Genomic DNA, 15,868 nt, shown 5'->3' with positions numbered 1-15,868 from the left:
TTCCTTGCTATTTTCTCGTAGAATGTCAATTAAGCAGACTGAGCAGTCAATGGTCTACACATGCGCTAAGCACCTAGACTGCGATGTAATCGTTCACATGACGTATAAATCCTGTTATATAGCCTCACGAATGCTTAGCTTACCAATGTTCAAGACTTTTTAGTTATCACTTCACATTACTTGGATTCCAACCACGAGACCATTGGTTGTGACACTCGCTCATGGCATTGAATTGCCCGAGAAAAAGGAAAGTTGCATTGGAATATAATTTTCTCTTACTATAAATGGATGCAAGAAGTCACTTTTAGAGTAACGAAAGAGAATATGTTAAATATTTTTTATTAGAACTCTACCCTAATTGCTTCTTAAATTAGTAAATTTCTTATGGCACGATGCTGAGTTCGCAGAGGAGTAGTAGCCAGCGCTATAAGTTTCGAAATTTACGGCGTCGCTGTGTGGACTGCATCGATGTACGCATGCCAGCTCCCATGTAACTAATGCGTATACATAACTCCCGTCCCTTTCCCCATGCCATGTATGCCTGCATTCAAGCCAATTTCCTCGCACAAACACTTGCACCTGCCACAGCTGTCATACATTTCACTACACACAGAAAAAGAAATCATATCAACGATCACAATCACTCACACCAGTCATATGAAATGAAATCGAGGTTTCTCGCGACTTTGACTAGCTGGAAGAAGTTGAGCATCCCGCAGTCACCGCGCTACGAATTCCAATGTGCGTTATTGACCCTTGGCCATTCACAGTGGCCACATTCCTGGAAACTATGATGTGAGATGAACACAGTAAATATACGCCACTAGTAATATCGAAAGCCACGCGTTTAATATCTCAGCACAGAGACATTCTCCCGCCTCAAGGCGCTACTAATGTTCTCCAGCGCATTTTTCCGCTCACACCTGAAGAACTGCACAATTGTATGAGGTAAAACCATTAAAGCTATGTCTTCTGGAAAACAAAATCCTTGGTGTTATTTGTAGTGTTCCATACAGGCACCCAACCGAGCACGTATAGACCAGAAAATTAATAATGTCTTCACGTTATATTACTATGAATAATGTGGTGTTGCATAAAAAAAACTAAACAAAAAACAAAGTAAGCAAACTAATACCATCTCCAGGCTAGCATCATGTAATCTATAAATCACATTATTCGCACCTTTACACACAACATTGTGCGTTGGCCGCTGCAAGAACTAAGTATGGTTATCGAATGCTGTAATATTGCCACGAGACAGTGAAGGGGCTGCTACTGTCGGTCGGACGAAGACGACGGCGACGAAGTGGCCAGAGGCGCGCGACAGCCTTGCATCCGTCGCTGCTGCTTGTCCAAACCTTGTATATAGCCATACTCACTCCCTAAATAAACGTTATCCCCGTAACATCTTTGGTGAAGGTGCTGGGTAAACCTGTCAACGTGCCGGCTCCGTCAACCAAGCACGGAACTTCGAAGCGGTCGCCGTCTTGGTTGCTCCGCGATGACCAGTGAAGTGTCGACGGTGCAGCAGCCACCGGCTCCTGTGATTCTTTTGCACCCACAAGACCCGGGAACCTTTTCTGGCACAGATGGCTTGGATGTCGAAGACTGGATCGACATGTACGAACGCGTCAGCAACCGCAACAGGTGGGACCCCACGGTTATGTTAGCCAACGCGATATTCTATCTGAAAGGAACGGCACGCGTGTGGTACCGGACGCATGAAGAAGATCTTACAAGTTGGGACGCTTGCAAGGCGAAGCTGCGTGAGTTGTTCGGCAGATCATTTGGCCGACAGCAGGCCGCTAAAAAGGAGTTGGGATCTCGTATCCAGACGACCACTGAATCGTACATTTCGTACATACAGGACGTACTGGGCCTTTGTCGAAAAGTTGACGCACAAATGGCCGAAGATGACAAGATATCGCATATTTTGAAAGGAATAGCCGACGACGCGTTTAATCTACTGGTGTGTAAGGACTGTACGACGGTCGACGCCATAGTTAAGGAATGCCAGCGCTTTGAACAAGCGAAGAGTCGCCGCATCACCCGCCAGTTCCTTCGGCTACCTAACACTGCCGCCACATCATCATGCGAAGACCCACCGACGCCTGTACCGGCTACAGCGTCAGAAGATGTAACGCGTATTGTCCGCCGCGAACTTGAAGCTCTAGCTCCTACGGCCGTTCTTCCAGACGTTCAGTCAGCCAACCTGCCCACCGTGTCACTCATAAAAGCAGTCGTCCGCCAGGAGTTCGCGAACATGGGATTATCATCGGCCGTCTGTTCCATTCGTACATCCGAACGTACCCCTGCAAATGTCACCCAGAACCAGGTCTACCCTTCGCGCTACAGAAACCCGGCTGACTGGAGGACGGCAGACGACCGACCCATATGTTTCAACTGCTCTCGCGTTGGACACATTGCCCGTCACTGCCGCAGTAGCTGGTCGTCGCCTTCAAACTGGAGCACTGGATCTTGGCGTCGTCCTGGAGGCAACATTCGACGGTTTTCCCCTCGCTCTGATCCACATGCTTCCGATGCTTCCGATGCCGCCGCTCCACACTCCAGGTTTAGCCGCTCACCGTCCCCACAAGGCCGTCGATCTCGATCGCCGCGACCATACCGGTCATCGTCCCCTGCACGGCCTGGCACCTACGCTCCGGAAAACTAAGCCGTGCAGCTCCCGGAGGTGACGCTGCATCAGTGACCCGATATACAAATCCTCTGTTGACTGTACCTACGCGCCGAAACCTTCTGGACATTCAAGTGGACGACGTCACCGTTACGGCCCTCATAGACACCGGAGCGCAGATTTCAATAATGAGCGCTGCTCTCCGTACTCAGCTCCGCAAAGTGATTACGCCCGCAATTCAGAGCACAGTACGGGTCGCTGATGGCAGCTCGTCTGCCGTTCTTGGTATGTGCACCGCCCGAGTGTGCATTGCTGGCCATCAGACCATTGGTTTGTTTGCCGTGCTTGCGCAGTGTCCCCACGACGTGATCCTCGGCCTAGACTTTCTCTCGACGCACTCAGCCCTTATCGACTGCTCCACAGGTGTCCTTCAACTGGAGCTCCCTTTGACGCCCACGTACTATCGGACACTCCCAGCCGCTTATGTTCTGTCGAGTTCCTCCACCTGCCACCGCAAGCCTCCACGTACGTCCCATTAAGTCCCTCTCCTCCTGTGTGCGATGGTGAATACGTTGTTTCCCCGATTCTCGACGTGGTCCTGATGCACTCTGTCGTTCTCCCGCACACTGTGGTTACCGTACGCGACAACAAAACCTGCCTGCCGCTTTTGAACTTTGGTCTTTCTACCCACGTGCTACCTGCTGGCATCGCGCTTGCCACCATGTCGTCGTTGCAAGAATGCGCGATTTCTGTGTTAGCCGTCGACGGCCCTCGAACTGTTTCCGGCTCTCTCACAGCCACCTCGTCGCTATGTGCCAATTTCGAGAAAATGATATCAGCCGACCTCCCGCATACGCAAGCAGAAGATCTTCGCCGGGTCTTGCTGTCGTATTCCGATATCTTTGATCTCGAAAATCGCCCTTTAGGCCAGACAACAGTTGTTCAGCACTCCATCCACACCGGTGATGCTCAACCGGTTCACCGGCGCCCTTATCGCGTTTCCGCTGCGGAACGCGCCATAATCCAAAAGGAAGTCGATAAAATGCTGGCCAAGAACATCATCGAACCGTCCTCGAGTCCTTGGGCCGCTCCTGTTGTGCTGGTCAAGAAAAAGGACAACACCTGGCGATTTTGTGTTGATTATCGACACCTCAACAAGATCACGAAAAAGGACGTCTATCCCTTGCCCCGTATCGACGACGCACTCGACTGTCTTCACGGCGCCCAATATTTCTCATCTATTGACCTTCGCTCAGGTTATTGGCAGATTGCTGTTGACCCACTGGACCGCGAAAAAACCGCATTCGTAACTCCCGATGGCCTCTATCACTTTAAAGTGATGCCTTTCGGCCTTTGCAATGCGCCGGCCACATTCGAGCGCATGATGGATTCGCTTCTTCGTGGCTTGAAATGGTCAACCTGCTTGTGCTACCTTGACGATGTCATTGTTTTTTCGCCAACATTTGACAGCCATCTTCAGCGCCTCTCCACCATTCTCGAGGTATTCCGCAATGCCGGTCTCCAACTCAACGCCTCAAAATGCCGTTTCGGACGCCGTGAAATAACCGTACTTGGCCATCTCGTCAACGCGACAGGTGTCCAGCCCGATCCTGAAAAAGTTCGCGCCGTGAAGCATTTTCCTGTACCTTGTTCGGCCAAAGACGTACGCAGTTTTATAGGATTGTGCTCCTATTTCCGACGTTTATTCGTAATTTCGCCGACATTGCGCGTCCCCTTACTGCGCTCCTCAAAAAAGACGTTGCTTTTACATGGGGCTCACCCCAAGCTGCTGCCTTTTCGGCGCTTATAGATGCCCTGACGACTTCCCCTATTTTAGCGCATTTTGATCCGACTGCACCGACGGAACTTCGCACAGATGCCAGCGGCCATGGAATCGGTGCCGTCCTCGCTCAGCGTCAGAGCGGCCACGACTGTGTTATTGCGTACGCTAGCCGCCTCCTGTCCGCACCGGAGAAGAATTACTCCATCACGGAACGAGAGTGTCTTGCTCTTGTCTGGGCTGTCGCCAAATTTCGTCCCTACCTGTTTGGCCGCACCTTTACCGTCGTAACTGATCATCACGCCCTCTGTTGGCTTTCTTCGCTCAAAGACCCTACAGGACGCCTTGGTCGTTGGGCTCTGCGCCTCCAAGAATACTCGTTTTCAGTGGTGCACAAGTCCGGTCAGCTTCATCAAGATGCCGACTGTCTCTCACGGCATCCCGTGGATTCCCCTGACGTCTCCGAGCAAGACACCGACGCCTGCGTCTTGTCTATCTCGGACCTCGTTAATATACGGGACGAACAACGCCGCGACTCGGCTTTACGGTCTATCATCGACAGTCTCAACTCCGCCACACCCGACCCTTCCCTCCACTTGTTCTTCCTTCAGGACGGCACCTTATACCGCCATAATATGCATCCTGAGGGCCCTGAACGCCTCCTTGTCGTGCCTGCCCATCTGCAGTCAGATGTCCTTCGCCAGCTTCACGATGAGCCCACTGCTGGTCACCTTGGTGTCACCCGCACTTATGATCGCGTCAGGCGCCGTTTCTTCTGGCCTGGTCTCTATCGCTCCGTCCAACGATATGTCGCTAGCTGCGACAAATGCCAGCGCCGCAAGAGGCCAGCTATGTTACCTGCCGGTCTGCTTCATCCTATAGACATTCCCGCCGAACCATTCTTTCGTGTTGGGCTCGACCTTCTTGGTCCCTTTCCAACCTCGACATCAGGCAACAAGTGGGTCACCGTCGCGACCGACTACGCGACGCGATACGCCATTACCCGTGCCCTCCCAACCAGTTGCGCTACGGATATCGCCGACTTTCTCCTTCATGACATCATCCTGCATCATGGTGCTCCTCGACAGCTTCTGACCGATCAAGGCCGATACTTTTTGTCTCGCGTCATCGATGACATCCTTCGTTCCTGCTCTACCCACCACAAGCTCACAACTGCTTATCACCCGCAAACGAATGGACTCACAGAGCGCCTGAACCGAACTCTGACCGATATGCTTTCAATGTACGTCTCCGCCGATCACCGCGATTGGGACGCTACTTTGCCGTACGTTACTTTCGCCTACAACTCGTCCCGACATGACACTACTGGCTACTCCCCGTTTTATCTCCTGTATGGACGCGAACCTTCTCTGCCTCTCGATACTTTACTTCCTGTCAGCTCAACCACCACGTACGTTCGCGACGCCATAGCGCGCGCCGACACAGCTCGCCAGATCGCACGTGAACGGCTCACAGTGTCTCAGGCTTCCCAGAAAGCCCTGTATGATAGTCGCCACAGAGACGTTTCTTACTCCCCAGGCGCTCTCGTGCTACTGTGGTCTCCGTCCCGCCGCATCGGTCTCTCCGAAAAGCTATTGTCCCGCTACGATGGTCCTTACAGGGTGCTACGTCAAGTCACCGACGTTACGTATGAGATCGAGCCAGTCACCGCACCAGCGCCGTCTACGCCACCACCCTCTGCTATCGTGCACGTTGCGAGACTTAAGCCGTACGTAACTGGGCCCTCTGGTCCGTCGTAGCAAGCACCGGGTCGGCGCTCTCGCCCCGGGGGGGTAGTGCCACGAGACAGTGAAGGGGCTGCTACTGTCGGTCAGACGAAGACGACGGCGACGAAGTGGCCAGAGGCGCGCGACAGCCTTGCATGCGTCGCTGCTGCTTGTCCCAAACATTTTATATAGCCATACTCACTCCCTAAATAAACGTTATCCCCGTAACAATATGAAGTACCGATTATTTTGAATAGTCTGGTTTATGTCAATGCTAGCCTAAATACTATAAGTTGTTGCATTATACGTACGGGACTACTTTATATAAATACACTATTATGTCACCGAACCATACTTCTGCTTATTTTTTTTCTCACCTGCACTTGATCGCCGTCGTTGTTTTCTCGGAGGCGCAGCATAATACAAATCAGTTATTTGTACTTGTGACTGTATAATAGCAGATTTGTGCTCCATGAATATATTGTGAGTTTTCTATATACGTAAGATGGCCTTCATGTTTTCTTTTACGGTACTCACAGTAGTAGTGCGCCCATATATATATTTTCTTGCGATTATTATTGTTTATGTTTAGCACGTAAAATGTGTAGTTCAGGTATCCACCAAGCTCATTGTTGCAGTGTTTTTGTGTGTGCGTGATTTGTCACTCGTCGTCACTTCCTCCCACTGCCTCCTGTTCACAAGGGGTGGGAACGCTGTCAAGCGTTTTGTCGCTTTTATTCCGGCCTCGTCTGTCATCATGTATGTGTTGAAGAGAATAATAATAATATTTATTCTATATATTCTCTAAACTATTGATATTTTTATTATATACCCTCCCCACCGTTCGTGACAGTAAAAAAAATTCTGCGAACTTATTAACATGACGCTGCTCGCCTTATATCGCGTCCGTATAGAAAAAAAGAAAGGCGCAGTTTCGCCTGAAACGCAAAGCATCGATTGCAATACCAAGCTAGTAGACAGCTGTACGAACTACGTAGTTTCATCTGCTGTATAAACTCTTAAACATTCGCTCACTAACTAAATTATTAAGCACGGTGTCATACGCGCACAGGTAAACATGAACACATCTCAGTAGATGAGCGCGGACACCCGATGTCCAAACGCTGGCGTGAGGAAGAGCGGCTGTAGCAGCGCGCGAGTTGACTTTCGCGCTGCCTCTAACATCAACGATAGCTATGCGGTGAGAGCACAGCGCACACGAAGCTATCAACCCTTGGTGCATCTAGATTCTGCAGATCGTTATGACGATAAGGCCCACGCGGCCGCACTCAGGCGCGCCATAAGCAGCCGCCGTCGAAGTCAACCCCCCCCCCCCCCCCCCGCCCGGTGCCTTGCGCACGGTGACAGACAGTGCGCATCCCCCCGCCTTCCTGCCTTCCGCACACGAGATCAAGGCACGCAGCCATAGTGTCATTTCATGTGGCCTTTACACGGATCATCACGGCGACGCCAGCAGCGGACACGCGCCTGCAATGTCCATATAATTGATACAGCAATAAAAGTGTAAGGTTCCCTGGTTCGCATTTTGCGGAAAATATCTATCCACCATTGGTGCTTTTCCGCGCCTGTTACTGCAGCTACTTTACACTCATCCAAGCGTACCTATGGTCGGTGGAGCACGCTTTAATGCAAGCAGATCACGCGCGTCACGTTAACTGCTGGGCTTGCACGAAAAATATGGTTTAGGGCTGTTATATTGTTGGGCATAGGATTGGTTACTATGTTGCGCAAGCTCAGATGTTTGGTTTCGAGAAAGCTCCGCTTACATATTTAAGAACTGGCAAGAATATAAAAACTTGAGATTCATGTGTGACTTATTTTACTTTTAGGAAAAAGTAGCACTTCTCTTAATTAGCGTCTTTCTACCGCTACTTGTATTTCAGTCATTAAACTGTTTACACTCGCATTCTTTGTATAGGACCATTGTGAATATTTTTCACACTTTTTCGCATAGCAATTAAAGCATTATAGTAGAACGTTCTTGCTATTCATTTTTATGTGCCCACCCCACGTCATATATTGCCATAGAAGGCTATCAATAAGCTCAAATACACAAATAAAAATGACATTTGTATTCACTGGCTAACAGTGAAATCAACTTTTATCATGTACCGTGCTCGTTCATCGACACCAACAAAATAAGTATTGTTAAGAAAAGTTTTTATGTGACGAAAGAGTAATGCTTAAAGCGTCACGTTCTGCTCTAGTAAATACCATAAAATTAGTTTTTACCGGCAGTCATCTGTGCATTCTTCGATGGTATGAAAATTATTTTTATTTCCTCCACATCCCTTATAGTCAAGTTGTTCGCATTTGTCGAAGTTATTGTTGTAGAAGTAGCTCCTTCTACGGCACGTTACATTCCCATTATGTTCATAACACGTCCAAGCCATCTTATCGTTTCTCTGTCCTGCAGCACATTCAGGCCGGGCTATAGGTTCTGCGTAGGTAAAAGGAAAAAATGCGACTTTGGTATAAAAATGTTTCATAAGCATTAGGCCTTGTCTGTTCTATTTAATATACATCACCAACGCAAACTATTAACAAATTCTAAATATTAGCCCGTCGAGCTTTTTAGCGGAGCTACAGCTGTACCGACTCCAGCACACAAAAATATTGGCAACTCTCGAAGCCAATGCATCCTTAAAGCAACATCTGTAAGAAATTTCGAAGTTTTTAAAATATTTCAGGGAGTGCAGGAAAACTGACCGCATTGCTAGAATGTATCAGGTAGCCTAGGATAACTGTCAGTATCGCCCACCTACTCGGACACATAGAAGGCTCCTGTTTCTTTCCTTTCCACGACCGCAAAGCCTATGACCGGTTGTTGTTCATTATCACGAAGTGAAACTGGTACGCTCTGGTGGAATGGTGCCAGGCTCACTGAATTACATTCTGCTACATACTTGTGTTTCTCTGGCGAGAGGCAGGAGAAGCCCAAGGCAATGTACTATCGACCAAACAAAGTTTACGGACCACGGGACCTCAAAAAAAAGAACGCTAAATATCTGAGCAGCCCTTAAAAGTAGCCAGTAAGACTGTACATCCCAATGTTGTTCGCATATACCAGTGGAGGCTGAAAATAGGAATACCAGGCTGCGTTTTGAGGCTGCGGAGATATTCAGTTTTTTGTCACATCCCTTGATCCGTAAACGTTTTTGGTCGATAGTAAATACCATGCTGTGGACACTCAGACTATATACGACACACAATAAAAAAGAACTGGCTCAGAAATAGTTTTAAAAAGTTAAAAAAAACAGTCGAACTTCAACGAACTTGCCCAACTTGGTGCACGACTAGGAAACAAGCCAAGTTCTTTTTATTGGTCAAACTCACAACATGATTGGCTTTCGGTCAGGGCTCTCGAATCAGGACGCCATGAGGCTGATCAAGCACCAGATCATTGACTCCACCTCCGCCGACACTAATATTGCATTTAGAAAGGCTTTTGACAACGTATCGCACGCCTTTATTCTCAAGAGCCTGACTAAGCTTCACGTCGGCAAGCGGGCGTACGATTTCGTGCACTACTTCCTTTCCTCGAGATCCACTAGACTCAAGATTGACGAGTTTTTAAGCCACGAAATTCAGCTTGGCCCAAAGGGAACACCTCAGGGGGCGGTGATCTGAACAAGAACCCCAACATTAACAAGAACCGCAACATTAACCACACGATCTACGCGGACGACATCACCATATGGTGCCCCAGCGGATGTGAGGGTCAGGTCGAGGGTGCTTTGCAGGAGGCCATCGATGTGACGGAGCGGTATCTCATCCCCGCCGGGCTAAGGTGCTTACCCGCTAAATCCGACCTCTTACTCTACAAGAGGCCCAGAGGTGGTTCTCATTGGTCCTGGAAGCCAACAACTGAGAGCCACATTACGTTATTCACTGGTAACGGCTCCCCAGTTCCGCGGGTGCACACTATCACTGTCACGGAACTGAGGAGCCGTTACACTATCACGGGGCCAATGGCGCCGTCGTAAAACGCATTTGTTCCAAGACCGAAAGCGCCCTCGGACTGAGTCGAAGAATCGCCAACAGGTGCCGCTTGAATGAGGGAGGCCAATCTGATCCGGATTATCCGCGCATTCGTGCTATGTCACCTCGCTTATCCGGCGGCTATGCACAACTGGCTCGTTTCGGAGCACAACAAGATCAATGTCCTAATCAGAAGAGTATTCAAGCTTGCCCTCGGCCTTCGCGGGAATCCACAACACGTTCGAAGAAATTGTTGAAACCCAAGAGTTTTCTCAGTTTGTCAGACTCTCTGGCACCCAGCGGGCCGAGCCATATTTGGCATGCTGGGACGTAACCCTACAGTCGTCGGTCCCGACGCTGTGAAGCTGCCCAACGACGTAAGATCCAATATTTCCATACACCGGATGCCACGCAATATCCATTCGACCTACAACGAAAGACGAAGATGAGCCAGGGGTAAAGCTCTGCTCGCCAGTGCCCGCTTGGACAAGAATCGAACATGCTTCGTAGACGCTGCTGCCTTCTCCTCAGTGGCCATCGACTGTGATTCCAAAATCATCAGCTGCAATCCGCACTTCTAGTTCCAGCGTCGCAGAACAGGTGGCCATTTCTCTTGCATTGACGGACGGTGTACGTGACACGATTTATTCAGACTCCAAGACCACTATCAGGGCATTTCAGATGGGAATGGTGGCTCCCCAGGGCATCCGTATCATCCTAAATGCTAAAGACCTCAAACACCACTCATTTCTCTGGTGCCCTGTGCACCTTGGAACGATTGAGGGCGCCTCGCTCAACCCCAAAGAGTCGGCACACTCGCCTGCACGAGGTATGACTGACCGCGTGCGCCGGGTAACTGTGATGTGTTTCGTTGTCACTGATCTCGGGGGCGTGCGGGTGTTATGAGAGATGGATAGGGAAGAGGCATGGCAACACAGCAAACAGATTTTATTTACACGCTAACTCAAAAACCTCAAACCAAAAACCCCAAAACACCCTGAACTAGAACACAATGCATAAATAAATGTTAACAAAAATATACAACCGACCAAGTCTATCCACGTTCATGCCCTTAACTTTGCCTACGTTAGTCCTAGGCCTTTCTTACACCAAAGTCTGGCATCACTGGCCTACTGTAGTGACGATACAAGAAAGTCGTTCTTACAAAGTTCGTCGATGGGGTTGCTCGTATCTTTCCAGCCGGAATCTCGTAGCATCCTTTTCCATGTGGCCGTTTCGCCGATCTTCGCATCAACGTTGCTGCATAGAAGTCTGTCCTTCAACTGGCTCGTCTCGGAAGCCTGGGTAACCCGGTCGCTGTTGCTGACGTGGCCGGGAGAGGTGACGGGTTAGGCCTAGCGACGTCCTCGGCCGCTGCTTCCGTCTCGCTCCTTTCCCGAGTGCCGACGTGGCGTTCCGGGGATCATCGAGCGTGCCGGTCTGCCTTGGAAGAGGGGTCCTTTCTGGGGTGCCCGGTCCTGCCGTGAGAGGCTGCAGCTGGTCCAGGAGCCTCGCTCGAACTTGCCGAGGTCGACGGCCACACCATGGACGGCCAACGTCACGGACTCGGCCAGACCCCCAAGTCTCCCGTCGCCAGTGCGGTGTTGGCGATGCGACCTTCCTGGCCCGGAACCACGTCGATAATGCTCAGACAACGCCGTTTCTCCTTCGATCACGCCTCGGGTCACGCGCCTCGCGCGCTCGCGCCGTTCAGAACGCTCCGCTCACATCGTCCTCGTCTTCTTTTATTTCGCCTCCGGCCACTTACTCATGACATGGCTCCCCTCTTCAAGAGTTTTTTTCCAAAAAACTGCTTTCTCTTGTCCTCAATTTTCCTGCTGGACTCTTCTTCTGAGGCTTGCGGACTTCACTTGTGCTCGCGGATCGCTTCTCACCACAACATTTTCGCGCACATTTCACCTTTCACCGCACACTGCACTGCAATGGTCTTTTCGTAATGTTCATTGTCCCAAAACACTCTACATGAATAAACTTGCTATTTACACACGTTTGTAAAAGTTGACAATTCCAGTGTCCGAGGGCATTCCTAATGATAGTCCTTTTGTAGCCTACCAGTTATACCTGTACTATTTTTCCGCCTTTTTCGGAGCTCCCACGCTTCCCTACGTACGGGCTGCTTCTTCCTCTTTCCTCCTCTAGCACATTTCTTGGGCGGTTTGGAATGTCCCTGCCTTAACTCTGGCTTCATCTTTTTCTTTGGCGCACGCATCTCATGCGCACGCGTTTTCTTGCGCTGCTTTCCTCTCAATCTCCTGCGAGTCATATTCCTACCGTTACGTGTTCTTTGCACGTTCTTCCTACATTTAAAGGCTGCCTTACTTCTGGGGTGATTAGGGTACCTATCGGCTTTACCTTTGTTCATTCTTATCGACCAGCCCATCTTACGCACACACGGTTTCTTACGCCGCCGTGTCTTCAGCCTCCTAGGAATCCTTTTACCCTTACGCGTTGCGTTGCTTGGGTGGCTAGGGCATCTATCGTCCTCCTCATTTCCCTCGGAGTTTGACTGGCTCCTCACGTCTGATGCCTCTTGATCCCTGGTTTCATTCTCTATTACAAACTCACTATCGTTCTGAGGTGCAGCCACTTCTTTCTCTGCTGTGCTCTGCTCCTTGCTTACGCAAATTTTCATCGGGATGTCAGTCATCCTCTTATCCTGCTCACTATGAGTCAAAGTCTCCTCAGTGGTGAGCTTCTCCTCAACGCCGTCACGGGCGCTATCTACTCTGTCTGCGTCTTCTGACGCCCCTCTGCTTTCAGGTTGCTCTATTCCGCTAGTGGGTCTACTGTCTATCTTTAAATCATCCTCACTCGATTTCCTTCTTAATGCCTGTAACTGCTCTCGCAGCATTTGGATCTCTCTCTCCTGGAGCTGCTTTCTCTCTTCATAAGCTTTAGTAACTGCAGCAAGTTCTGATAATCGAGCGGCCTCAACGCGCTTCCTTTCCTCCTCGATTAATTTGAGGCCCTGCTCCTTGTTGAGCTTCTGTTCGCGAATAGTGGCCGATATCGCCTCCCAATCCATCTCTGCAACTCCCAAGTATCAGTGACTGGGCTGGATAGAATCCGGGACCGGATCCTGGCAGGCTCGCCAATTGTGATGTTTTTTGTTGTCACTGATCTCGGGGGCGTGCGGGTGTTATGAGAGATGGATAGGGAAGAGGCATGGCAACACAGCAAACAGGTTTTATTTACACGCTAACTCAAAAACCTCAAACCAAAAACCCAAAAACACCCTGAACTAGAACACAATGCATAAATAAATGTTAACAAAAATATACAACCGACGAAGTCTATCCACGTTCATGCCCTTAACTTTGCCTACGTTAGTCCTAGGCCTTTCTTACACCAAAGTCTGGCATCACTGGCCTACTGTAGTGACGATACAAGAAAGTCGTTCTTACAAAGTTCGTCGATGGGGTTGCTCGTATCTTTCCAGCCGGAATCTCGTAGCATCCTTTTCCATGTGGCCGTTTCGCCGATCTTCGCATCAACGTTGCTGCATAGAAGTCTGTCCTTCAACTGGCTCGTCTCGGAAGCCTGGGTAACCCGGTCGCTGTTGCTGACGTGGCCGGGAGAGGTGACGGGTTAGGCCTAGCGACGTCCTCGGCCGCTGCTTCCGTCTCGCTCCTTTCCCGAGTGCCGACGTGGCGTTCCGGGGATCATCGAGCGTGCCGGTCTGCCTTGGAAGAGGGGTCCTTTCTGGGGTGCCCGGTCCTGCCGTGAGAGGCTGCAGCCGGTCCAGGAGCCTCACTCGAACTTGCCGAGGTCGACGGCCACACCATGGACGGCCAACGTCACGGACTCGGCCAGACCCCCAAGTCTCCCGTCGCCAGTGCGGTGCTGGCGATGCGACCTTCCTGGCCCGGAACCACGTCGATAATGCTCAGACAACGCCGTTTCTCCTTCGATCACGCCTCGGGTCACGCGCCTCGCGCGCTCGCGCCGTTCGGAACGCTCCGCTCACATCGTCCTCGTCTTCTTTTATTTCGCCTCCGGCCACTTACTCATGACAGTAACGCATCCTCTCCAGGGCGACCCGAGCCTTTCTGCTCGTACAACGAGATCTGCAAACACAATTACCTATCAAGAAGACTCCTGCCTCGGCCGCACTCCTCGCTGTGCAGGTCCCAGGCAGTCACTCTCAGACTTCTACAAACAAGCAATTACCCGAGCCCTGCGGCACTGCACAAAATGTACTCCGAACGGTTCCCAGGCCCGGACTGCCCCCTATGCGGTGGTTATGCGGACTTCGAGCATGTCCTGTGGGGCTGCGCCTATGCCGCTCGCCCGTTCACCCAAGAGGAAATGATGAAGCTCTTTAAGGCCCAGAATTAGAACTCTCGAATCCTGGCAGTCGAGACGGCCCGCGAGAGGGCCGTCAGGTTTAACTTGATGGTCCCCGCATGGGCCTAGCCAGTTGACGTTGAGCTTACTCGCGTCAATTGTGGACAGAATAAAGTTGTTTCACTCACTCACACCACAAATAAAAAGAGAGAGAGAGAGAGCGGTGCAAGTGGCAACATTTTCTCCTAACGCGTGCCACTCTTTTATAAATTGCACTAAAGGTGAATAGTTTAGTCTTTGAGAACGTATATAGGCTGCACTTTATGTTAGTGACCACGCCTGGACGAAATGTGACGTGTTGGCTTAATGCGGCTGGTTGCAAATGTCGTTACGCCATAATAAAAAGAATGAAAGAGCCTTAAACGTCAATATTTCCGTCGTGTGTTAAGGTCGGAAATGTAGACGCTGCGTTTTATCAATGATACGCTTACATTGGGTAAATATGAAGAAAGGATTAATCTTTATTAACTAGTCGACGCGGGTCTGTAAAGTAACAGTACTTGGATGTCATTTAATCGATGCATATTTTAAAAATGGCCTGATGAGAGATGTGTAACCGTGAAGCTTCGTTTCTGAGTTCTAAGGACACAAGCGATGCTTCATTATAGCATTTTTTTAGATGGCTTGTATGTTAAGTATTGTATGTATATATGCCAAGTTAGATCTGCAGGTAAATAGACACCCTTTGCGAAATAAAAACGTTGCACTATCTTGATGACTATGTAAGTGTAGAAAACATCACAGGCTTTGTTCTTTACACGTTAATCTCCATGTGCCAGACCACAAACCACTGGCTGAGCTACACTAGGACCACTTGTAGACTACACTCTTAGTCAAGTACCGTATAATGTCCGGCACATATGCTGTATATTTTCGTTCCAGCGTAAATTACTGCATATAAACGGACTTTCAAGCAATATTATGCGCGACAATGGCTGCGGCGGCAGGCTAGGCGCGCTATATGCGGCCGCGAGCGGACGCAACGTTTATATGCAGCCTTGCAAATTTGGCGCGCAAAGAGCGCGCCGAAGCATGGAGAGAGCGTTACAAAGCAAAAGCTGTAAGGAGCAGTGAGGGTAATGCTTTGAGGGAGAAAGTAAAGCGAACGGCAAAAGGAGAGAACAAAGAGAAACAAGTCGACGCCTCCACGTTGCTTTGATGGCGGAGGAGGAGGAAAGGCTGCGCCGACCGGACCGGGAAGGAGCGAGAACATGGCGTATGTGCCGGCGTACGAGGCGATTGTTTTCGGCAGTAATTATCGTCATATCTTTGTGCCGGTGGCGTTAAGCGACTGAGTTCGTGTTGTGAAGTGATCTGGCCGCGTCGGTGAACGCTCTCGGTGATGTCAGTGACGTT

General features: G+C 50.1%; 1 protein-coding gene across 1 annotated transcript in view; it reads right to left on the bottom strand.

Annotated features, from left to right (window-relative positions):
• Nucleotides 1–15,868, bottom strand: part of LOC125943757 (tissue factor pathway inhibitor-like) — a 232,556-nt gene that overhangs the window by 62,658 nt on the left and 154,030 nt on the right. Inside the window, exon 2 of the mRNA XM_049663263.1 lies at nucleotides 8,396–8,603. Within this exon, the coding sequence (XP_049519220.1) occupies nucleotides 8,396–8,603 (208 nt within the window). The remainder of the gene's footprint in view (nucleotides 1–8,395; nucleotides 8,604–15,868) is intronic.

This window comes from Dermacentor silvarum, chromosome 3 (assembly GCF_013339745.2).
Source record: "Dermacentor silvarum isolate Dsil-2018 chromosome 3, BIME_Dsil_1.4, whole genome shotgun sequence".
NCBI classification, from domain to species: Eukaryota; Metazoa; Arthropoda; class Arachnida; order Ixodida; family Ixodidae; genus Dermacentor; species Dermacentor silvarum.
Note: the sequence above shows the minus strand (reverse complement) of the source record. Positions and strands in the feature narration are given on the sequence as shown.